General features: G+C 42.6%; 1 protein-coding gene across 8 annotated transcripts in view; it reads left to right on the forward strand.

Moving 5' to 3' along the window:
- macf1a (microtubule actin crosslinking factor 1a) overlaps nucleotides 1-24110 on the forward strand; it is a gene marked incomplete at its 5' end in the record, with an annotated part of 197578 nt that overhangs the window by 152986 nt on the left and 20482 nt on the right. For all 8 annotated transcript variants that reach the window (XM_083899806.1, XM_083899808.1, XM_083899809.1 and 5 more), the window contains 11 exons: nucleotides 15034-15195; nucleotides 15549-15719; nucleotides 17167-17333; nucleotides 17801-17960; nucleotides 18887-19213; nucleotides 19571-19655; nucleotides 20427-20653; nucleotides 21279-21485; nucleotides 21569-21796; nucleotides 21879-22097; nucleotides 22427-22630. In XM_083899806.1, the coding sequence (XP_083755932.1) occupies nucleotides 15034-15195; nucleotides 15549-15719; nucleotides 17167-17333; nucleotides 17801-17960; nucleotides 18887-19213; nucleotides 19571-19655; nucleotides 20427-20653; nucleotides 21279-21485; nucleotides 21569-21796; nucleotides 21879-22097; nucleotides 22427-22630 (2157 nt within the window). The remainder of the gene's footprint in view (nucleotides 1-15033; nucleotides 15196-15548; nucleotides 15720-17166; nucleotides 17334-17800; nucleotides 17961-18886; nucleotides 19214-19570; nucleotides 19656-20426; nucleotides 20654-21278; nucleotides 21486-21568; nucleotides 21797-21878; nucleotides 22098-22426; nucleotides 22631-24110) is intronic.

Below are 24110 nucleotides of genomic sequence, written 5' to 3' on the forward strand. Positions count from 1 at the left end.
TTTTTTCCCCTGCAAGAGACGAAGGAAGATGACGGTGAAATAATAATTCCACGGAGTATTGCACTCTCCTTTTCATTGCACCCCACGCAGCCTTTCTTTTATATAACAGAGAGTGGGTTTTCTCACCTTAAAAGGAGACTTTAACACTTCTGCCTGCCTCTCACCAAGCCTGTTGAAGTTGTCCAAAGCCCTTTCTGCCTTTTCCTGTTGTGCCACAGCGAGGACACCGGAGAGGAAAGAGAGGCAGGAGCAGAGAAGAAAAGGTCAAGGAAAGAGTTGCCGTTGTATGAGCGCGGCGGAGGAGGCGACGCGGTGGTGCTCCGTGTTTCTGACAGCAAGACAAATGGATGTTATCTACGTGGTATTCACCTCACCGTAGACTTTGAACTTTCATGGAGGGGAAATGATAACCGTTTGTTTCCCTTCCTCCCTCTGTACATCATCCACCTCTCCCTCATTCCAAACAGCCTTTCAAACAAACAGAGCTGCTGATTATTATGGTGCCGAGGAGGAGGGGGGGGCCGTCTCTGTTGCTCCCTCGCTGATGCCGCGCGGCATCTCAGAAAGACCAAGGAAATGCACGAGTGTTGAAGTGACATAGACGAGAACACATGAACACACCAGTGGAATAATACTGTGGATGATCTTTTTATTTTATTTCTAGAATGTGATTCCTGAAGGATTTATTCTATGCAGCCAAATGGACTGTGTGATTCTGTGGATTATTGGACTGAGGACATTTGAAAGTGAAGGAATTCATTTTCTACAAAGACTTTTTGTCTATGTAATTCTCTCTAAGTGCCCTGCCACACCTGCACCTTAAACCACAGCCACAACAGGGTCGTTGTGTCGCTCCAGGAGAAGAAGAAAAAACAGAAAGAATGGGGAAACCGCTGAGTCGCCCCGACTGCCTGAGGCAGAATCCTCGCTGCCTTGGAAAAGGAGATGAGGATGAAGCGTACATTGAGGATTGCTACGTCCCACAGAGATCTATATATGATACGATGCGCATCAATGAACAGATCGACCAAGGGACCAAACTTTGTCAACCTTCCAGGAGTACTTTAGGTTCTGGAGGGGAGGTGAGAGGAGAGGGGAGCACGCTCTCCAGTAATGGCACCATTGGGGCAGATATTGGTGGCGTTTTTGTCTCCAGGAATGTGGATAATCCTGGAGGAGTGAAGAAACTGGATGAGAGGGTGATCTTCGACGCCTTAAAACTAACCGGTGATCTTCAGATTATGTCACCGCCTGTCGGTCTCGTAGGTTCAGGTCTGCCTCTTGCTCCGTCCTCGTCTGCCGGTGGCGTGGCCGCGGTGGCCAAGAGGCGGCATCAAGGTGGCGATAAGAAGGACAATCCAAACCGCCGCTCGTGGAAAGCCTTTATGTCCCCAAGTTTTCCAGAGTTTGCAGAGAGATTTGAGATTTCCTCTGCTGAAGGAGCAGAGAAGCGTACGTCTGGGGCAGGGATTCCTCTTTCTCCTCTGCAGCCCATTCCTTCTCATCTACCCCCACCCACCCCCTCCTCATCCACTCCTACCTTACCTCCTTATACACCTTCCCCTCTGTCCTCCGCTCCCCACACTCCCACTGTCTCCTCCTCGCCTTCATTGACGCCCACAGTTAGTCCCATGCCTCCTCTTCTCCAGCATCCTCTCAGCAGACAAAAGCAGGTTCATCCTTTGCTGCAGAGACAACAGAAACAGACTTGCATGGTGCCGTCTCCTCCTAAAGAACGGTTACCCGCTATTATTAGCCATAACCAGTCATTAAACACACCTGAGCAGAGCCCCAGCATATCCAGACAGGTAGGGAGAAAAGCACGGGAGCACAAACGGACGACAAGCTCCTCCAAACTTGTAATTAGGCAAATCCCAGAGGAGCTTGCGGAGTCGGTTAAGACCTCAGATTCAGAGAGGGATTCACCTCTTTTGGACCAGGACCAGGGTGACAATGCCCCTCTCATTCCACCAAAACCAGTTTTCTGTCCACCTACCAAAGCCCGCACATGGCCCCGCGGTCTATCAACAGGAAAGAAATCCCAGGTGGGGCTGAGACACAACTTCCCCATGCTCCCTCCTCTGCCTCCTTTATTAGCTGAGGATGGCAATACAGATGAAGAATCACTTTATCTTCTAGATCCCCCATCTCCATTCCTAAAGGAGGAGGAGGAGGAGTTAGTCTATGGAGGTCTACCTCTCTCCCCCTGCATTAGTCAGGAGGGAGGTGAAGAGGGGCTTCTTGGCTGGGCCCAGGGTGGGGAGCTCATGCACCGCACTGCCTCCGAGCTCAAATTTGAGGAGGATGAGCGCAGGATACTTGAAGATCTGGAGGACCTCGAGAATGAGGATCAGGAGGAGTGCGGGGAGATTATTGAGAGGGAGGAGGCATGGAAAAAAGAGAGGCATAAAGCAGAGGAGGAGAGAGCTCAGAGGGAGGAAAGGGAGTGGGAAGCAGTTCTTAAATTAGATAACAGGGAGATTGTTGACCAGTCCTGGGATAGGGAAATACTGGAATCAGAGGGATGGGATTTAACAGGCTCTTCTGCACATTGGCCTGTACTGACTCCACCTTCAGGGTTCGGAGGCCCTGGGGCCCCCAGTCCATCACCTTGCCCTAGTTCAGAGGCTGAATCAGATGACCTCTTCCTCGAGCTTGAGAGGCAATGTCTGGAGGAAGACGGAGAGGAGGGAGTGGAAATGAGTGTCGACCCTGAGCCTCCTGATCCGTACACACTTCCTTGTTTAGAGGAAGAGGAGATGGAGGAGGATGCAGAGACTATGTGGGTAGATTATGAAGGAACACTTCCGCTAGATGAAGTTAACTCTGGTGATTTAACTACAGGAGATTGTCAGAACATTACAAAAGACTCTGACTTAGTTCAATCTCAGCACACAAAGGAGTTGAGAAACTTTGACTTGATGCGAGCGCAGGACTGTGAAAAGGAACATGGTTTCATCGATGACGAGTGTGACCTCGACCACAACGAGGATAAGACGGATTTTGAGGAAGAGACGAGTTATCCAACAGACTCGGCTCTTGGTCCACAAGTGGAGTCGGACTCCAGTGGTGTAAACACATCCCAGCCGGACAGAACCGGTATCTGTGATGTCACTCAGAAAGACTGTGAACAAGGGAAACCTGCCCAGACTGAAACAGAGCCAGATAGTGGGGCTTCATCAGAGTGTGATGAGGAGGAGGAATGTGAAGAGAGAGCCTCCTCTCCATCTTACAGCCCTCTGAACCCTTATGCTGAGGAGATGGAACAAGTGGAGGAGGAGGAGGAGGCTGAGCAAAACGAAGCAGAACTGAACGGGGAAGAGGAGTTAGAAACAGAGTGGGATGTGTATGACCAATCTGAGCCAAGTTTGGACAGCAGCGAGGGAGTGCTCATGGATCACTCCCTGGAGTCTCTGCACACGGTTGAAAAAGAAACTGACAATGAATGTACACAGGATGTTGACTTTCAGACTTCCTTTGAACGTCAAGAAGATCCCGTCCCTTCAGAGATTAGCGAGCCTGCCGTCACAATAAGTTGTCACACGGACGGGACATCCTTTTCGTCAGAATCTCAGAACTTTGATGTCCCCACTGACTTTGTCTCAGAGCTGGACATGTCTGGAAAAGAACCAGATTTGTTAACCACAATAGAAGGGAATGCTAGCAGCCCCAAATCAGGCTCAGCCCTCCGCTCCACTTTACCACAGTCACCTTCTAAATCGAGCTCTTGTGGCGCGAGCCTGGATAGTAAAGACTCAGGGGCCTTTGTGATATCAGATAGTTTTGTTTACCTGGCTGTTTCTGCACCTCCGCTCTACCCCAATGACTGCCCCCCTTCTCCACTTGAAGACTCCATTCCCCCTAGTCCTGTCCCCAAACCTCTCTGCTTCACAACCCCAGGGGAGGACGACGATGATGATGATGAGGAGGGCTTCCTCCTCTCTGACAGCTTTGTTTACATGGCAGCACCTGAAAGGCCCCAGCCTGGGCCCTCAGATGTGGGCTCAGCCTGTGAGGACACTCAGGAGCTGGACTTGGACTCATACTCTGAAGGGACCCAGTCTGGGGTGGACGGGGTCGAGTTTTTCCTCGGCTCCATGGCCGGTGACAGTGACTGGGAGTCGGAGGGCTCCGTTCAGGACTTCCCTTCACTTGATTACATTGACCAGGCCTGGGATCCACTTGAGCCAGGTCTGCTTCAGAGCCTTTTTACACAGACAGAGACAAACCAGATGCAGGAGTACAGATCCCAGGATGATGTGCCTCAGATAACTTGGCACACGGAATCAGGACCAAGCTCTCAAACGGAGAACCAATCTGAGGATTTATTACACTTTTGCGACGACGACACACAGACGGAGGTACGCACAACATTTAAAATCTGTTTGTTTGCAGTAGTTTTAGGAGCTGATGTGTTTCATCTAAATCAGACGTTCCTAAGGTACACAAACGTACACATATTGGGAACCACTGGTGCTGATCTTAGTGTAGGTCAACATCACAGTTTAGTAAATTGAGGTCAACAGTTTATAGAGTAGTGTTGTAATAATATGACATGGGGAAAAGAAAAGAAAGAGCTTTGAAAATGCATCTGGGAGGCGTTTTACTGATGATTATTTCATGTACACAGTTATTGTTAAGGAGAAGCAGAGAGCTTGAGAGCCAGCTTTTGAACTGAAGTATTTATGCGGTGCCAAGTACAGTGAGGTGATTAAATTTGAACCACAGAGACTCTGGTTTATGAATCTATTTAGTCTAATGAAAGAAGATTGTCAGGTGGGGGAGTGAACGCTGAACAAGGAAATGTGCTGCCAATCTGGCAACGTGGAGACAAAAGTGTGGAAATGTAATTGGGCCACGGAGCCGAGCGTTTAGTGTAACTGATGTAGACATAGCATGGAAAATGTATGTGGGAGTGGTGGCGGAGTTATGTAGGCGCCATAATTAGCCAGTTGTGCTGCAGTCGTGGGGCTTTAAATGATGTGCAATATGATGCACACACACGGAGAGAGAGAGAGGCCTGGCTGCTTGTGGGAAACGACCCTCAGGGTCACTCTATGGGTGGGGGTTCAGTGCTAATCTAAAGTGCATGCACATATTTGAGTGTGATCACATGTTTATTTGTGTGGAGCTGAAAGTCTGGGCCTGCAATCTACTTCTAATGTTAATCTCAAGTGCAAAACTTTTATGGGAACATTTATGGGAAGTGCATGCTGGTGCTGTTGTTGTAGTTGTGTTTAAGGGGTTGACTCTGTATATCAGACATGTCCAAGGTCCGGCCCACGGGCCAATCACGGCCCTTGTTCAGATTTTGTACGGCGCACAGATTTAGGTTTTATAATGTTTTATTTATGGTCAGGGACAGACTGGGACAGAAAGTCATCCCTGGTCATGTGTCCATGCATTCACCTCCTATTCTGTTATCATGATACCTGACTCGTCCACACAGTTGGTGTAGTGGTCTTCTTGCTTGGAACAAGAGCCTTTCTGCATGGAGTTTTAAGTGTGCGTGGGTTTTCTCCAGGTTCTCCGGTTTCCTCCCACAGTCCAAAGGAGACTGAATTGGACACTCTAAATTGACCGTAGGTGTGAGAGTGAATGGTTGTTTGTCCTCAGTTGACCTGGCGACCTTTCCAGGGTGGGACCTCGCCTATCGTCCTAAGTCAGCTGAGATTGGCACGGCACCCCCCGTGACCCTTATGTGTAGGATAAAGCAGTAGAAGATGATATCTGAATACAGATGTGAGAGAAAGGCAGAATGTTTTCATTTGTTCACTCATGCGTGGCTTATATCTGGTTACATTGCCATGGATAATTGTTACAAGGAAAATATGGGACCATTGACCCCCAGGAGTCTTCATATTATCAAATCTGGCCCTTGTTAAATAACGTTAGGACACCCCCGCTTTATATGGAGGCCAGAAAATCACGTTTCCTTACAAGGTCATGGTCGTATGCACAAAAAAAGGAGGAGAACTTATGGAGAACTTAAGTTTTATGTCTTTAAGTCTTATGTTAAATCATTTGTGAAAAAAGCCACTGTATTATTATTGTTATTATGAGGTAGAGAGCGAGTTTGTGTGTAAAGCCAGAGTTTTTACTGCCTGGGGTGGATTTTCAGTTCCTCAGAATTCTCACGCACCTGATCCCGTGGATGATGCAGACTGATGTTCCTGTTTCTTTTATTACATTATAGTTACCATCAGGAAAAGACGTTTCCTGGACTTACTTCTCTATCACATCATATTTACTCTGCCCTGTGTGGGTTTATGACTACACTATGTATGTGTGTGTATGTGTGTGTGTGTGTGTGTAACTGTGTTTAATGTGTTTCTGTGTTATCAGTCCACGTCTGTTTGTTCTCTCTGCGGTCGCAGCCTCTCTGGCTTCAGCTTAATGTAATCACTTGTCATGTTTTCTCAGCCTCAGATGGTGCAGCAGAGAGTTACAGCGTTGCACAGAGTCTGTGACAACAGCAAAAAAAACATTGATATACTTCTACTAAGGAAAAGGGCTTGATTTATTAGATTTTGTTCTCATTAGATTCTTATGTTGCAGGTCAAACACAGTAGAAAACGTGGATATAGAGAGAAAAATACTTTTTGTTTGTTGATTTGGAAATGTAACTTTCCAGTTTTTGTTCAAATTTCTGAAAGGTGACACGTGCACTTTTGTTGCATGATGAAATCCCTCTTACTTCACTCTGCCCTCCCTTGAACTGACTCTCTCCTCCTCCTCCTCTTCCTCCCCCTCTACTCCTCCACGCTTGGCTGGTTTTGTTGCTGTGATAAGGAGGTGAGGGGCTAAATACTCTGGCTCTGCCAACACGGCTACACAAACAGTGTGTGAAGTTGTCCGGGCCACAAAAACTTAGATGTCAGATAAGAAAGTGCCGGAGCTAACACCAGACTTCAGTTGCCTGTCGACTCGGCTGTTTTGTTTTTGGTCCGCCCTGTGTCCTTGTCCGTCTGCTTTATTTTATGTTCCTCCTTCGTATTATCTTCTTTTTTTAAAGTCACATCAGGGCTTGAAAACGCTTGCAACAAATGGCAGTTGGACTAAACACTTCACTTAGTAGATTGGAGAAACAAAATAAGTCCCAGTATCAGCAGGTTTCTCTGTTCAAAGTAAGTTAAATCACATTTCGTCTTCAGCTGATCATCTTGATCACGGCGAGAGACGATCTAAAATCCTTTTGCTGATTTTTAACTACATTTTTACAGTCCGTGTGTATGCGATATATATGATTTTTGGATTGTCCAGTTATTTTGACCAATATCGGACTGATACCGATATTGACCGATACCGATTCCCATTCCTAATCATGGCTAAATGTACTGAGTTGCTACCGTGTGATTGGCTGATGGGCTAGCAGTAGCTTGGCATATTAGCATAGGTGTACCTAATAAAGTGGCCATTTACTGTATGTCTTTTGATCTGATTAATTATAATTGTGATATTACAAAACACAACATTGTTTTGCTGTCATTTTATACAGAGTTGTATGATTATAGGAACGTTCGGTATTGCGTTTTTTAAACTAGTTAGCGTTCATCACATCTGTACTGATTGGTTTACCACTTAGCAATAGGCAGACATTTTTACAAACTAGCACTGTGCTATAGGTTAACGTGTGTTAACGCATGACACGTTTCCATGACGACTGACCGGAAAAAGACGCGCATGACGTCATGTTTAAGTGCCACGACACCGGAGTCCAGGCACCGTTTACCAGTTAGCTCCGTTAGTTGCATTAGCTCCTTTTAGCGCCGTTAGCGCGCCAACAGTTGAACTGGAGCGGTCTGTTTATTTAACGAAAAGAGCAGCGCTACAAATAACCAGTGTACCTGTGTACTGCGTGTGTGCCTCTGTTTTTAAAGTTTAGCGTTACTTTAGAGACTAATTTTAACAATCCGGAGTCACGTTAACATGATGTCATGGTCAGTCGTCATAGAAACGTGGCTTGCGTTAACATGCGTTAACATTGACGCTGTTAAACGCTGTTAACGTTTGACAGCACTATTAAAAACATGATGCACCAATCGTCTAACAAGTATTCTGCTGAGTCATGCCTCACATGCTTCATAATTACTGATATTATATTTAGGTTTTTGTATCGTTTTGGGTTCCAGACTTTATCCGTTCCTACTACGAAGTGTCGTATTGGTTCATCCCTAATAATTATGTAGTTAAACGAAGCTGTAATGTGCTGGAAAAGCTTGAAAATATACCTTGAAAGTGCTTGAATTTAACCTTAGCATACCCATATTCATTCCTCCACATGGACTGTATTTCCTTCGCTCTGTTTATTAGTCACCGTGGCTTTCACTCGACTTCAATCATTCTCTTCTATTGTGAAACAAAAACAAAGCAATTTTCATGTTAACTTCCTGAATAATAAGTAATTAACTTGAGGAGGGGGGAGGATGTGATTAAAAAAACGGGGAGGACAGACAGTGACGGCAGAAACAGAAAAGACAAAGAAGAAGCAGACGCAGAAAGAGTTGTGACGGGGAAGCTGCAAGTGGAGGATGAGGAGACTATTGTTTTCACGGGGAGAACCTTTTTAGCTCGACATGAGGCTTCAGTGGAGAGATAAGAGAGCGACGCTGGCAGGAACACACACACAAGCAGAAGGTCTTTGGATTAATATGGAGCTGTGTGTGTGTCTGTGTGTGTGTGTGTCACAGACAGACAGATGGACGAGCTTTGCCTGCTGTTTGAGTGAACGTTCAGCCCAGACTGACCAGTGGCTGCTCACACACAGATTGAGATCTGAAATAGCTTGTTCCATAAATTTTCCTTTTTTTGGGTGTAAATGACGAATAATTTGGACAAATTTTATCTGAAGAAAGCAACTGAAAACTCCTACAAATTTAGAATTTATAATTACGATTCTCTGTTTCTGCTTTGCTAATTTGATGCCTTTATAAAATAACTAAAAGAGTAATTCAGACTGTTTGTACGGATGTTTTCAAGTTTTGAAAAGTGCTTATTTTGGACAAAATGCTGTAAATATTGGTCGTATTCTTACATAAGAAAATAGCTAATTGATTGAATATTTTTCCTGTTATATTATGGATGAATAGGACCTTGCTCGTATGTTTGATCGTGACTTTGAAAAAAACATTATTTTGCCTGTTTGAAGTATAATATTATCTCTTTTATTGTCCTGGGAAGTGCTTGAATTTGACCTGGGAAGACGTGTATGAATGCAGAGAATTACTGTAACTGTGTGTTTGTGAAATAATTTGACATTTTTAGTCTTATATTACTGTTAAATACATGCTGGTGTTAGTGGAACAAATGAGCCTGGAACAGACGAGGCATTGAAAGGACGAAGAGAGAGAGAGAGAAGAACAGAGAGGTTGCATCTGTGGTTCATACATGTGTGTTTTTGATTGATGTGATAATTCTGGTTCTGAACAAACGCCTTCAGGATGAACCTGTGAAAGATGGAGGAGGAGGAGGAGATGTTCAGGAACACAGGGGGAAAAAAGAAGCATGAAAGCAAAGGCAGCGAAACATTTATCGCCCACAGCAAATGAATCAAGTTGCTGTGGAATAAAAAAGCAGTTATTTTTAATTGAGTTAAACAGCTAGGTTGGAGCTCACATATCAGGAAGAAGAAATAATAGTATTAAATAAAAAAGTAAATGGAGACTGGTAATGTAAATCAATAATTCCACCAACACGGAACAACAAAAGAGACAATGGAAATGATATATATGAAGAAAAGATACACACATATCCACATATAAACACTTAAATATGCACCAGCCACAAAATAGCAGTACAAATCATGTTTTCACATTATAAAAATAGTAGTTGTGCTTTTCCGTAATGTCAACAATAAAAGTACATATTCATTTTATGTCTTTCCTGGCCTTTTCTAACCTAAGTGTAAATAAATAAGCTCTAAAACTCTCTTAAACAGTCTGGAAGTAACCTGTCATTAGCTTTAACCCTGAGAACACAGAGTATTTAAGTTGATTTGTATGTATATGTATATACAGAGGCAACAACTATTTTTTTTTCTGCAAAACCTATAGACAATCTGATAAAAAAATATATTATATATATATACATTTTTTATTTTTTATTTTCACCAACTATATAAACAATTGAACAAAAATCAAAGAAAAATTGTCTATTTTGTGTTTTCTGCACAATTATCACTAACTCGCTATCAATAACTCAACAACACATCACACACCCAGGATGTCTGTATAATGAGTTTTATTATTTATTTATTATTTCCTGCGTTCATTTATCAAGGGTGCACCTGCGGCAAAGAAAACAAAGGGTTAAACGGTATTTGTTTTATTTTTAGTACAACCAAGTCATCACATTTTAATATTAATTTCTAATATATATTGCATTTAATGACTTTGTGTGCTGATGAATCACATGAACATGTCTCCAAGTCTTGAAAAAAGAAAGAAGGAAAGAGACAAATCATATATTACTCTGTGTTTGTTTGTCTCTCAGGGAGTTGATTAGCGGCAACGACAGAACTCACATGAAAATGATTCAGAGACATAGTTTGAAGTTAAAGCAGAGTAAAGTGTGAGCAGGCTTTTGTTCTGAATGCAAACCACATTTGCATGACGTTTGTATTTGTTTTGTCGATATGCAAATGAGGACACAGGTTATTTTATTAACCCTTTAAACGCCTGTGGAGTTTAACTCAAACCGTTTCCTGACACACACACACAAAAAAAAAAAAAAACAGTTTTTCATTTTGGAAAACAGATCCGGTCAGTTTCCTTCCTCCCTTCATTCCTCGTTCCACGTGAAAGAGAAAGGAGGAAGTTAGGAAGGACGAGGGTTGAAAGACAGGAAGAGGGTGAGAGACGCAGGAGGAAGAGGGGGAGGCAGGAAGAGGAGGAGAGGGAGGAGGTGAAGGAAAAGTCAGTGGGACAGGTCCTCACTTTAGTCATTTATTCACCACAGAAATCGCAATTCATTTTAAATAGAAACTCACCGTAACTGTATTTAAATTATTTAAAGCACAATTATTATCAAGAGTATAAAACATATATATTCTTGGAAGTGTGTAGAATAATATATATTATGCAAACTGAAAAATGTGAAACAACAATAATAAACAAAGCATAGCGACATGTTTACTCTTCATACCTTTACTCCAAAAAAGGACTAAAAATCTGTTTTTATTTCTATAGCCTGTGTATGTAATACTATTATGATAATTATTAAGGCCTGATAATGACATTTTAATTTTCTTTTATTGTTGTTTGACATTCGTTTGTTAAACTTTTGTATTTGCATTTATATTCTGCTGAGAGTATTTGCATATTTTGTTTTATTTCAATACCGTTTTTCCACCCAGAACAACTTTCATGAAGTCGACAATAATATATTTGATCATGAATCGATTACTTTTCAGCTTCTTGAATGTGAATATTTTCCGGTTTCTTTAAAAACAAATCATTGAAGCTGAATGATTTTGGTTTGTTTGGACACAACATGACATTTGTAGAGACACTGATTCAACATTTTCTGACATTTTACGAAAGGAAAATAATCAACATGATGAAAGTCGGCGTAAAAGTCAGTCATTCGCTGAACTGATGTCCGATAAACCGTCTGTCGTCTCGTCTTTTAACAACATTTAGTTCACATCATGGTCATCGTCTCTTTCTTCAGCTTTAGTCAGATCTATGTTTTCTTAAATGTTCCGTCCTCACACTGAGATAGAGAAGGACGAGACGCTGATGACAGAGGAGAAGAAGGAGGAGGCAGAGAAATGACAGAGAGGAGGTAGAGAGGACAGGTCGACAAAGGAGGACACATGAGAGAAAGGGCTGGTTAGAGCACTGCTGCTGCTGCTGCTGCTGCAGAGAAGAATGACAAGTATGTGGGACCTTTTCCAGAGCTGTGGTTTAGTGGCTTCAACCACTCAGAGCTGCTGAGAGAGAGAGAGGGAAAACACAGAGTGATGGACAGAGGACGGAGAGTGACATTTTAATGCAAGCAACCTATAATACTTTTATATACTGGGTGTGTGTTCCCTTTCTCTGTTTTTGTTCCTTTTCCTTTCCTGTTCCCTCCATCTCTAACACACACACACACACACACTCATATACACACACACACACCAGGCGCAGGGTGGAGCGGGTCATGGATACAGTCATTGTTGTTCTGGCCGACAGACTTCCTGTTCCAAGCAGCTCTGACGCCCCATCACCACAACACAGCTGTGTCCAAACTGGACAAGAACACACACTCTAACACACACACACCCTCAGAAACACACACTGCTTTTACGTCCATTCATTTAAACGGCCTAAACAAAGCACTATCGCTAACTTTAACCTTTCAAATCTTGGCTCTAAAGTCAATCGGTTCATCAGAAATAAATGAGGTTCTGCCTCATTAGGACCAGGTTTTGGTCCCCGTGAGGACTGCTGGTCCTGACAAGATCAGTGTGTGCCAGGAAAAGGTCCCTGAAGATACAACAAAGAACACACACACATATGAACACAGACGGCTCATTCATATTTAATCCACAGAGATTTTCACCTGTTGAACACTTTCTCACACTGACACACTTTTAAACCACAGATTATTACACACATTACCAACACATTTTATCTAAAAGAAAATGCAGATTCGTGTGTGTGTCTGTCCTCTGATGTGAGTTAGTCCAGGTGACCACAGAAGAATAAGAAGAAAACTTTATTAATTAAGAAAAGATTAATAAAAGAGCCATTTATTATTTTTTGTTCATATTTTTGCTGTTATTGATAGAATCCAACAGACTGGAGAGTTATTGTTTGAATATTTGACGACTGTCCTACACCCAATCAATTTAAATGGTGGCCCATAACCAACTTCTTAGTGGCCCAGCCTGTGGTTCCACCAGAAACTAAATGATTTCATGCACTTTGAGTTGCACGGGCGATGTACTTATATAAAATAGTTACGGTAGTTTTGGGTGTGAGAAGGACAGATATGACCAAAATGATTGTATTGCTAGTTCTTTTATGATATTTTTAAAGCACTCTTTGGTGTACTTTTTAAATATGTCCTCACCTGCTGCTTACTGGCTGCAGGAAATGTCTGGCCCAGTTAGACTGATAGAGAACTGAGTTTGTAATTGAATAGTTCAGCTCTAGACTGTTGAATCTTCTTTTTTTGGGGGGGATGGTTCATTGAGCATTTTACTGAAACCCAAACCCTAATTTCTCTCACTCACTCTGACTGCTCCTCCCTCACTAATGTCTCACCAGATATTTCCCCTCAGGCTTTGGATTTGCCAAAATCTGGTGTGCCTCCATCAGTGTGGAGTCTTTGTGTGGTCTTATTTGGCTTTGGCTGCAGCAGCAGAACAAACCACCAGCTCTAATTCTCCCTCCGTGGGTCTGTTGTGAATGTCGAGTCTCGTCGAGCGATTTCATGTCAGTGCGACCGCACGATCGCAGCCACCGACTCAACACTTGATGGGATTGTGTCCCAGAGTTGACCAAAATGAAGAAGAAGAATGCGTCTGTGTTGGTTTACATTTTTCCCATCGGTCAGAGAATCAGTGGAAAACCCTGAAATTGACAGAGTTGTTTTGTGGATTTGGGGGAAATTGTTGTATTTAGAGCGGTTCACAGGAATGTAGCATGACTTTGACTTTATTTTATATTGTATTTTATTTATTAGCTGTAGGTTTTTGGTTTGTTTTGTGTTCTCAGCGTGGAAAAGCAGACTTTTGGTTATTGCTTGACAAAAACAACATTTAACAATCCAGTCTGGCTCAGCCATTATAAAATGTTCTCCTTTGAAACATGTCACATTTGTTAAGTGAGGCCTTTTAAAATGTGATTTTACTGTTGTCTTTGATTGTTCCCAGTCGTCTCCATTTATCCCTTAACTCATCATTTGATCTAAAATGGTCAAAAAACAAGCTGCAGATCACATAATGCTCATGGTGAAGCCAGTTAATGATACAGATTTGCTCAATAATAACATCAATGACTGACTGGTTGTGAATAATGTTGTTGCAGGTTGATTTTTAGGCATCTTTTAAATAGAATATGAGTGTAAATAAGATTTCTGGCCTCTGCTGTTGCTCCACTGACCCAAATATGAGTGTGGACTGAGGTTTAGTTTAAATCGTCACAGTATTTGCTGACACTCTGGTGGATCCACTGTTGCTTGATCTTAATTTGGTCATGGAAGTGAAGTCTGGTGGCGTTTAGTGTCGGACGACTGACTCTGTTGTCATCACAAGATGGCTCCAGCTCTCCACTGTGTGTGTGTGTGTTCTTGTATGGGTGTCTTTGTGAGGACCAAAAACCTATATAACTAAAAAGGTGAGGACGTTCTGGCTGGTCCTCACATTCTGTCACCTCTAAAATGGCCTTTTCAGGGTTAAGACCTGGTTTTAGGGTTAGGGTCTAGAGAATGCATTATGTCTATGAGTGTCCTCACTATGAATGCTATGCAAACACGTGTGTGTCAGTCTGTCTGTCTGATGTCGACTCAGCCTTTTCCAGCCCCCCATTACTCGTCTAACCCACTAATCCCCATAATCCCCTCTCTCCCCCTCCTCCCCTCCCACGTCTCCCACTCCTCACTTATCTCTTCACCTCCCTCTCTATCTTTGTCTGTCTGTCTGTCTGTCTGTCTGTCTGTCTGTCTGTCCTCCTGAACCACCTCTTCTTCTTCTTCTTCTTCTTGTTTTTGTTCTTTCAGTCACAGATTGTAATATGATGTGACACAATAAACTGTACGTTATTGTCCACGTAGGAAAGTTTGTCTTTTTTGACTGAAGTCTAAAGGCTTCCACAGTTAACTATGAAATAAAACAACATAATTCAAAACTCCACTTAGTGGGTGACACACTGCACTGCACACACCCTGTGGTAAAAACATCACCAGACTGTCACAGCAAAAGTTTGATGAAAGACAATTGAGTTTACATCTGGGAGTTTTTTATGTGGATTAATGATGGAGTCAAACGTTATCAGTTAATGACCTCCCTCTCTCTCTCTATTCTGCTTTATTTGAACCTTCCAGGCCGTGGAGCGAGAGCAGGTGGACCGCATTCAGCCCAAGCTGCAGCTCGTCAACGCCGTGGGTCAGGGTTTGATCCAGAGCGCCGCCAAACACACGGACACGCAGGCGCTGGAGCACGACCTGGAGACCACCAACCTGCAGTGGAACTCACTCAACAAGAGGGTACTGAGACACACACACACATGTAAAAATGACCCTGGTTACAGAAGAGTCCTGCAGTTTCATTGGTCGTTAGGCCTCAACATAGACAGACATGTTTTTTTTTGCAGAGGGAATGGAATAAAAGGTTTTAATTGTTCATTAAATTTCCTAATCAAACAGCTAGAGTTAATTGCTTCAGGTAGGATTTAACATAAACAGTAATTATGTCTCTGTTCAAGTGAATTATTTTTCCAATTTAAATTGGCCTATATTATAATTCAAGGTCATCACTGCTCTTCTTATTTGCTCATTCACGGATTTTGTGACATTTATTGTGATGAAAATAACAAAACTGTTTTGCGCCTGTGTTCCAGGTGGCAGAGCGGATCGCTCAGCTGCAGGAGGCCCTGTTGCACTGTGGGAAATTTCAGGACGCTCTGGAGCCTCTGCTCAGTTGGCTGAGCGACACAGAGGAGCTGGTGGCCAATCAGAAGCCTCCGTCAGCGGAATACCGCGTGGTCAAAGCACAGATCCAAGAACAAAAGGTACGACGGGGAACAAGAGGTGCAGGATGAAATACTCCAGGGTATTTTTTTCCAGCTTCTTAAATGTGAATATTTTCTGGTTTCTTTGCTCCATTTAACAAAGAAATCATTAAAACTGAATCATTTTGGTTTGTGGACAAAACGAGACATTTGAGTTTGATTGACATTTTCAACATTATCTGGCATTTTACAGACCAAACAAGTACTCCATTAATCAATTGTGAGAATTATCGTGAGTTGCAGCCCTAAAATACCCTATAATAAATCTTAAAATCTTATACAGAAACAATATATATATACAGTACAGCATTGAAAGTGTCTTTGTTTTCGCTCACTGAGGTCACATTCTTGTTTCTCAGACTCAGGCTCAGATTTTCCACTTTGCATCATTAGCTTAAATTAAAGTTTTACACTTTATTTCTTTCTTTTGCAAACAAAAAAAATGTCTTCTATTTATCAGACAGTCTGGATGAATGTGTTGTTTATATTCACGTGTCCTTTGTGACCTTTAACCACAAAACACATTTGAATGTGCATACGCACGCACACACACACACACACACACACAGACACACACACACACACACGGTTAATGATCTGTCTGCCTGGCATCTGAACCGCCCCAGTTGACCGTCTGCCAGTCAGACTGGCATAGAAACACACACTCACACGGAGGATTTGTATTGTTTTTCAAAGACACACACACACACTTTTCCCTGTTTATCCATCACGCACTTCCTGTGTTTGTCCACATTAGAGCGCTCTGGTGCTGAGCAGCCATCAATCTCACGTGTTTACATCCGCGTTGTCGCCGTGCGGCTGAAAAAGAGAGTAAACTGTGTACAAGTCCAGATCTAATCAGGAAGGAAGTTTGTTTACGTCGTTAATTCTTTCAATAAGAAGAAGACGCTTTGAAAAAGTGACACCTGAATTTAGTCAGACGTTGAATAATTCCTGAGTTAAATAGACGGTTTAACGTGTGTCTGTTCGCCTGAGTCGTTTGTTGACTCATTGATAAAAAAGAGCAGATATGATGAGCCTCAATAGAAAGAGGTCTGACTCTGACTTCTGGCTCTTTGCTGCATGTTTACCTCACTATTATCCTCTTTTCTAGTTCTTTACTGTATTTATTTCATGTTTTAATCACAATTGCCTCTAAAAGAATTCGCTCTGCGTCGATGAACTTGTTTTTCCAAAGGAAATAATCTGATTTAGTTTATAGATTATAGAACACAAGAAAAAAAATAGGTATTTATAGCATATTTATTTAGATAGGTAAACATATTCAGTTGAGTTGATTTAATGTTGTTTTCATTAGTGAGGCTACACTTTGCTTTCCTGTTTAAATATTAACAAAACAACACTCTGAGGTCTTGACAAATCCTCCTTTTCTGCTTTCACTGTCTCAGTTTAACTATCTTTCTCTGTTTTTTTTTTGTTTCTCCAGCTCCTCCAGAGATTGTTGGACGACCGGCGGCCGACGGTGGAGATGATCCGCGCTGAAGGAGAACGAATCGCGGCCACGGCCGACTCTCAGGACCGAGACAAGATCCAGACTCAGCTGCAGATTCTGGCTGAGAGGTGGAGCGAGCTGCTGGACAAGGCCAGCGGCAGGTCAGACTCACACACTCACATCTGTATTATTTTGTCATTTTGACTTATTATTTAACACAGTCGCAGCTATTTTCTGTCTTGTTCTCACCATTTTTAGATATATGAGACAGAGAATATTGACCAGAAGCTTGACTCGTGATATTCCAAATCAAATTGAGATCACATCCATATATTATTCAGCCCTTCCCTGTATTTTACACCTTCATTTTCAAAGTCTCCCTCTCTGTCTGTCCATCTCAAGCACACATGCAATTCATTTTATGAGTTTATTCAATACTTCAATCTTCAATCACATGGAATTTTCAATTTTCACAAAGACTCAGCAGCTGTTTGACACGAAATCTGCTTCATTTCATGCAATAAAACCTCAGTCAAAGCAATCAAATACCAATAAAAGCACCGTCTCCCTCCGCCCCTTTAATCCCTGCCTTTATTCTCCCTCTCATCTCCTCCTCCTCGTCCCTCAGGCAGCGGCAGCTGGAGGAGCTGCAGGTGTTGGCTCTTCACTTCCATGAAGCCCTGGAGCCTCTGGGTGAATGGCTGAGCACCACTGAGAGACGCCTGAGCTCCGCCGAGCCCATGGGCACGCAGACGGCCAAGATCACACAGCAGATCGTCAAGCACAAGGTAACTGTTCGTAACCGTGGTTACGCTCAAAGGTTTCTTTTTCCACCTCTCAATGGATCCTCCTTTTTTTTCAACCTCAGGTTACGTTTTCAAAAAGACAAAAATGTCAAAGAAAAAGAGATTTTTAACTGCAGTTGTTGACATGTTTGATAAAGTAAAGGCTCAACATAAAACTCTGTGTTTTCTTTCAAAGATAAATGAATATGATGCACCATTATTCCAACTAAAAGGCATATTCTTTTTCAAATGTTTTCCCAACAAGGAAAAAATAACAAAAAGACAAATCAAAATGGACCAAAACATAAATAAATGAATAAATACTTGATAACTTTACATATATACATATAAAGTACTTAGAAATCCAGTGTTTCAAGTATAAAACATAGATATTGACAAACTCACAAATGTAATAAAACATGACGGACGTCGCTCCAGGCTTCACTTATCAACATTTAAAAGACATAAGAACAAATACTAGCATAAATAAATATGGTGTCATCGCTCATAATTAATAACTCACTTTTAGTTCAGTTATTCCACTGAAGCATCCACAGCGTCGTTCTCTCTCAGATCACTTGAATATATATATATATATACATATGTATATGAAAGTTAAATATTGAATTAATAATCAATAACACACAATAAATCCTGCCCAGTTTATCATTTAAATACCACTCTGTGGAGGAATCAATAAATGATTTACATCCCAAAACATGTTTTATCCTTTTTTTTTTTTTATCATTTCGTCTACTCATGCTTTCATTGATGTTTATGATTTCTTTTTATTGTATCTATGATTTGTCATTTGCATGCTCATATTTTCAGTTTTCATCCATCTGTTTTTTCTGTTTTTTTGTTGTTTCTCGTGTCCTTTTACCTCCCTATAAAACACATACACACACACACACACACACACTTCCCAGGCGTTCCAAGAGGACGTCTTCTCACGAGAAGCCGAGGTCGACCGCCTCGAGTCCCTCGGCCAATCGCTGACGCCGCTCAGCTGTGCCGCCGACCGCGATTGGTTGAGCGAGCGCGTGGGCGGCGTCCGGTCGGGTCACTCGGACCTGGCCGACTGGTGCACGCGGCGGGCTGCTCTGCTGGAGCAGGCGCTCGCCAACGCTCAGCTGTTCGGAGAGGACGAGGTAGAGGTGCTGAACTGGCTCGCCGAGGTGGCTCAGAGACTCTCGCAGGTCTCTGTGCAGAGTTTCCAGCCTCAGCTGCTCGCAGAGCAACACAAACACACTCTGGTACGACTTCATCCACACGCGACGGTGCTTCTCAGCAGCTTTGTTGTCGACACAAATAATAATAAGAGAGTGTGTAAATAGTATTTACAGCCTGTTTCTGTTGTTATAGACGTCAAATTTGTGTTTGACAAACCTCATTTGGAGGAGTTTCCTTCTTATTTAAACTCTGAGTTCATGGAAAGTATAAACATATTCTTGTGAGAAACGTACACACAAAAATAATAATTACCTCCTCTACACGGCGTGTTTGTTTGGGGTATAAAGAGCAGCTTTTTATCATTTAAAACGTGCACAGATTCACATGTGTGTGAACCTTTCCTCTTCTTCTTCTTCTTCATTATTTCCTCTCCTCCTCAGGCTCTAAATGAAGAGATCGTGAGCAGGAAGAAGACGGTGGACCAGGCCATTAAGAATGGACAAGCTCTACTCAAACAGACCACCGGTAAAATCTCATTTAGACGTGAATCAAGTGCAAAAAAACACAGAGAAATGGATGTACAATATTGGCTTTAAAACCCCCCTAATATGATTAATGACTAAAACAGTAGACTACATTTTATGCTGGTTCCCTCTCTAACTATTCATTTTTTAATGTTTATTCATTTTGCACAATGTAGATTATGTATATCTACATCTGCTGAATAACGACTACACAAAAATATGTTAATTTCACGACAAGAGACACTAAATAACCTCTGCTTTTGGCCACAAAGGAAAAACATACAGTATAAAAGTCCTGTGTTGTGCATCCCTATTTTTTTATTGTGACACCTGCATCACAAAACATGAATAATTTCCCTACATGCACATCTGTAAAAAAGGTTTTGTTGACTTACAGCTGTTGATTGATTAGTTTTTATTGTTTTAAATGTTCAAAAAGCTCCTAAATCCACAATAATATCAGGTTCAGTAAAACAGAGAGAGCACACTGGGACAGTCAAACTGTGTTTGTTGTTGTAGTTTCACGTCCAAACCGCACATTTTCAAACCAGCGGTGAACCAAACTATAACATCTGTTCTCTTCACATAATATCCTGATATTAGCCACACTGACAGGCGGCAGCAGCAGCAGCAGCGCTGTCGTGTTTACATGTGTGGACACTTTTTGTGGTCTGTTGAAATAAGTGCTACTGGGAGATGTTAATATTTGTCTTTCAAGATATTCTAAAAGAACAAGGAAAAAGATGTTTTCTGCGTCTCGGTGCGTCCGCAGGCGAGGAGGTTCTCCTCATCCAGGAGAAGCTGGACGGCATCAAGTCCCGCTACGCCGAGATGACGGCCAGCAGCAGCAAGGCGCTGCGCACGCTGGAGCAGGCGCTGCAGCTCGCCACGCGATTCGCCAGCGCACACGACGACCTCAACCAGTGGCTGGACAGCGTGGAGGCGGAGCTCAACAACGTGGAGCCTGACGCTGCACCGGCCTATCAGGAACGACAGAAGGTAGGATTGTTAATAAACTGTTTTTAATAAGCTATTGTCTACTCTTCTGTATTAAAATATCACAGTTAAAAGCATCATAATGTACAGTTTATATACATTATTTCACATGACACTTCCTTGTGCTGTATATTATTACATTTCACTTGTTTGACAGCGAGTGTTTTGGAACAAGAGTGAAAAACTCGACATCTACCCACGGCATCTGTTCTTCACACACCACATTTCTCACACACGCGTCATCTGTGCAGCTCGTCTCCTTCTGCATTGTTTTTCACTACACACAGTTTCTACTGGATTCGTCTTCACAGATTATTTCTCCTGTCATAGAGGATAAAAACTGTGAGCAGCTATTTTGTTGATAACTCTGGTCTGTATTAACTCACCTGCTGGAGTTACCATAGAAACATTGATTCTCTCTGAACCCAATAACACTTTCTAAAAGCTATGAAAGGATTATTGTCATTTCATTTGCTGCTGCTGCTCTTTTTTTTTTTTTTTCATTTATCATTTAATGTGTTTTCATAAAGAACATTAAAGTTACCACAGAAAGATTCCTGCTCTGGATGAGTTTTAATAAAGGATTAAGTGAAGGATTCAGTAAGGATTATTTATTTTTTTCTTCCAGGAGCTGAAGAAAGTATCAGCAGAGAAGCGTCTGGTGCTGGACACGGTCAACGAGGTGGGGAACGCTCTGCTGGACCTGGTTCCGTGGCGAGCCCGCGAAGGCCTGGACCGTCTGGTCGCCGACTCCCAACATCGCTATCGACACGCGGACGACACCATCACGCAGCGTGTGCAGCTGGTCCAAGCCGCCATCCAGAGGTCACAACAGGTAATGCAGCCATATATTTACTTTTTGATCACATCAGATTTGTTCTATGATGTTAACTCACTCATCTACTCCTCCTCCTTCAGTACGAGGAGGCGGTGGACGCAGAGCTCGCCTGGGTCGGAGAGACGGAGCGAAAGCTGTCGTCTCTGGGGCCTTTAAGTCTGGAGCCTGACGTGACGGTGGCTCAGCTCCAGGTTCAGAGAGCCTTCAACATCGACATCATCCGACACAAAGACACCGTGGACCAGCTCCTCGGCACCAGAGACGAAATCCTGGAGACCTGCAGTGAAGCCCAGAAGGACGCGCTGATGGTGAGTCACTGATGACATGTGAATACAGAGATTTAAGTTTGAATAGAGCAGGATTCATTATATTATTGACTATCTTCTGCAGGTAAAGACAGATTCTCTGAGCGATCGTTACGACGCGGTGAGCCAGAGCCACAGCGAGCGCTTCTCAGCTCTGGAGCAGGCCCAGGTTCTGGTCGCTCGGTTCTGGGAAACCTACGAGGAACTGGAGCCGTTTTTGGGCGAGACTGAAACCCTCATCGCTCAGCTGCCGCCACCGGCCATCGACACGGACGCTCTGAGACTGCAACAAGACCACATGAGGGTAAGAGAGGACGCATGCATTTTCAATTTGTCAAAAATGTCTAAATTTTGATTAAAGGGGTTTGTGAATGAGTGCAGGAACAGATAGAAAAATCTGTTATTTAATATGGATGAATAGCTACTGATGCTCTTTATTTACTCCTGCTGTGGTGAACCAGATTTTACGCTTGTGAATTAAATTCAATTTTTCCCTCAAAGATCCAGTGTGTAACAGTTAAGAAGGTTTATTGGCAGAAATTGGATATGCAAACTAACACTCAACTCTCAAACTATCATCATATATTATATCTACTTGATTTCCATGTTCCTGTTCCTTCACGTCCTCTGCAGCTTCTCAGGGAATCCATCGCCGAGCACAAGCCTCACATCGACAAGCTGCTGAAGATCGGGCCTCAGCTGGCCGAGCTCAGCGTCCAGGAGGGGGCGACGGTGACGCAGCGCTACACTAACGCCGAGAAGCGATACCTCGCCATCAAAGAGGAGGTGAAGGGTCGAGCTTCAGTGCTGGACGAGGCCGTGTCGCAGTCGGCACAGGTATGAAACTCACTTTACTAACTGCAGACCTGGGTCTAACTGTTTTTTTTTTTTTACTCTGATTTGAGGCTTTAACACATGTTTGAAATTTGCCTCTCAGTGGAAAATTGGTCCTAAATGTTTTGGCCCAGGTCTGTTTACATTTACAACCTGTTTGTGTCGCGTCTGCTTCCCCAAATAAAACACTGACACACAGTGTGAGCATTTAACAGCATGAGGTTTATGTGCCGATGGTTTGGTCTCTGTTGGTGATTTCACACGAAATGATCATGAGCATTTTATATTATTTTATATTATATATGTTTTCACACGTTCAGTTAAAGCAGTTTTACACTGTTAGTTTTGTATATTTTACTCTTTAAAAGTGATATATATATATATTTATAACATACAGTAAAAAGCAATTAATTTGAGGCCTGAACCTCAAAAACAAGGATTGCTCATATCATCAACATAGGCAAAAATAATCAAAATAAAAGATAATGAAAAAGTGTTAAAAGACCATAAGCGTGTGTGAGATCATATTTTTATTTCTGTGCATTTATCTTAGTTTTTATTTGTTGTTTTTGTTTCATTTTATGACCAGTGTTGCTGGAGTAACATTATTATTTTATTTCCTGTACTGCATGTCTCTGATTTAACTCATTCTTATTGTTTCTCCATCCACGTGCTGCTCCTTCTCTTCGTCCATGTCTGTCCTCCTCCCTCACTCCTCCCCACATCCTTGTCTCTCCTCCCTCATCCCTGTGACTTAACCTCACTGTCCCTCATCTTGTTCATGTTCAACGTCTCCTTCATCCCTTTGCATCTCTTTCTCTCCTCCATCCCAACTCCCCCCCCCCCCCACTCCCTCGTTCATTGTGGATGCGCTGTGTGTGTTGCACCCACCCAAACCACCATTTTCTCCATGGTCACTGCTAACTGCAATCACCCAGCTGGTAGAGGTAAGATCACAGACTGACATGACGTTCAAACTGGCTCTCAGGCTGCGGTTATGTCACATGATTCTGGTCAAATGATGAAACGTGGATCAGCACTGAAGCAATAATAATAAAATAAAGTTTAATATTTAATATTACATCTATGTTTTAAAAAACTGTGGCACACAATATTGATTAAGCTTAGATCTTATGACATTTCCTGCGCTGCACACAGGAAATGATGGCGCTAGTAAAGTGAGACGAATGAAAGAGGGTGTGAGTGAAAACACAATAAGTGAATTCTGCTTCTGAAAAAAAAACGTCTTTCAGCAGTTTGATAGGATAAACACTTCTTGTCTCCACCCGCCCCTGCACTGCTGCTGTATACACACAGACGCTCCCTCGGCCAGGTCTGATAGTCCTGCTTGTCAGAGCCTGTTTTCAGAGAAAAAGCTGCAGCATTTGTGTTTACAAAACAAAAAAAATTTAAGTTACGCACTGCAGCTTTAACTTCCTAATATTATCTGATCTTTTGGTTCCAGGGGGATTTTCTGCTTTTC

The sequence above is a fragment of the Microchirus variegatus genome (assembly GCF_963457635.1).
Source record: "Microchirus variegatus genome assembly, chromosome: 13".
In the NCBI taxonomy this organism is placed as follows: domain Eukaryota; kingdom Metazoa; phylum Chordata; class Actinopteri; order Pleuronectiformes; family Soleidae; genus Microchirus; species Microchirus variegatus.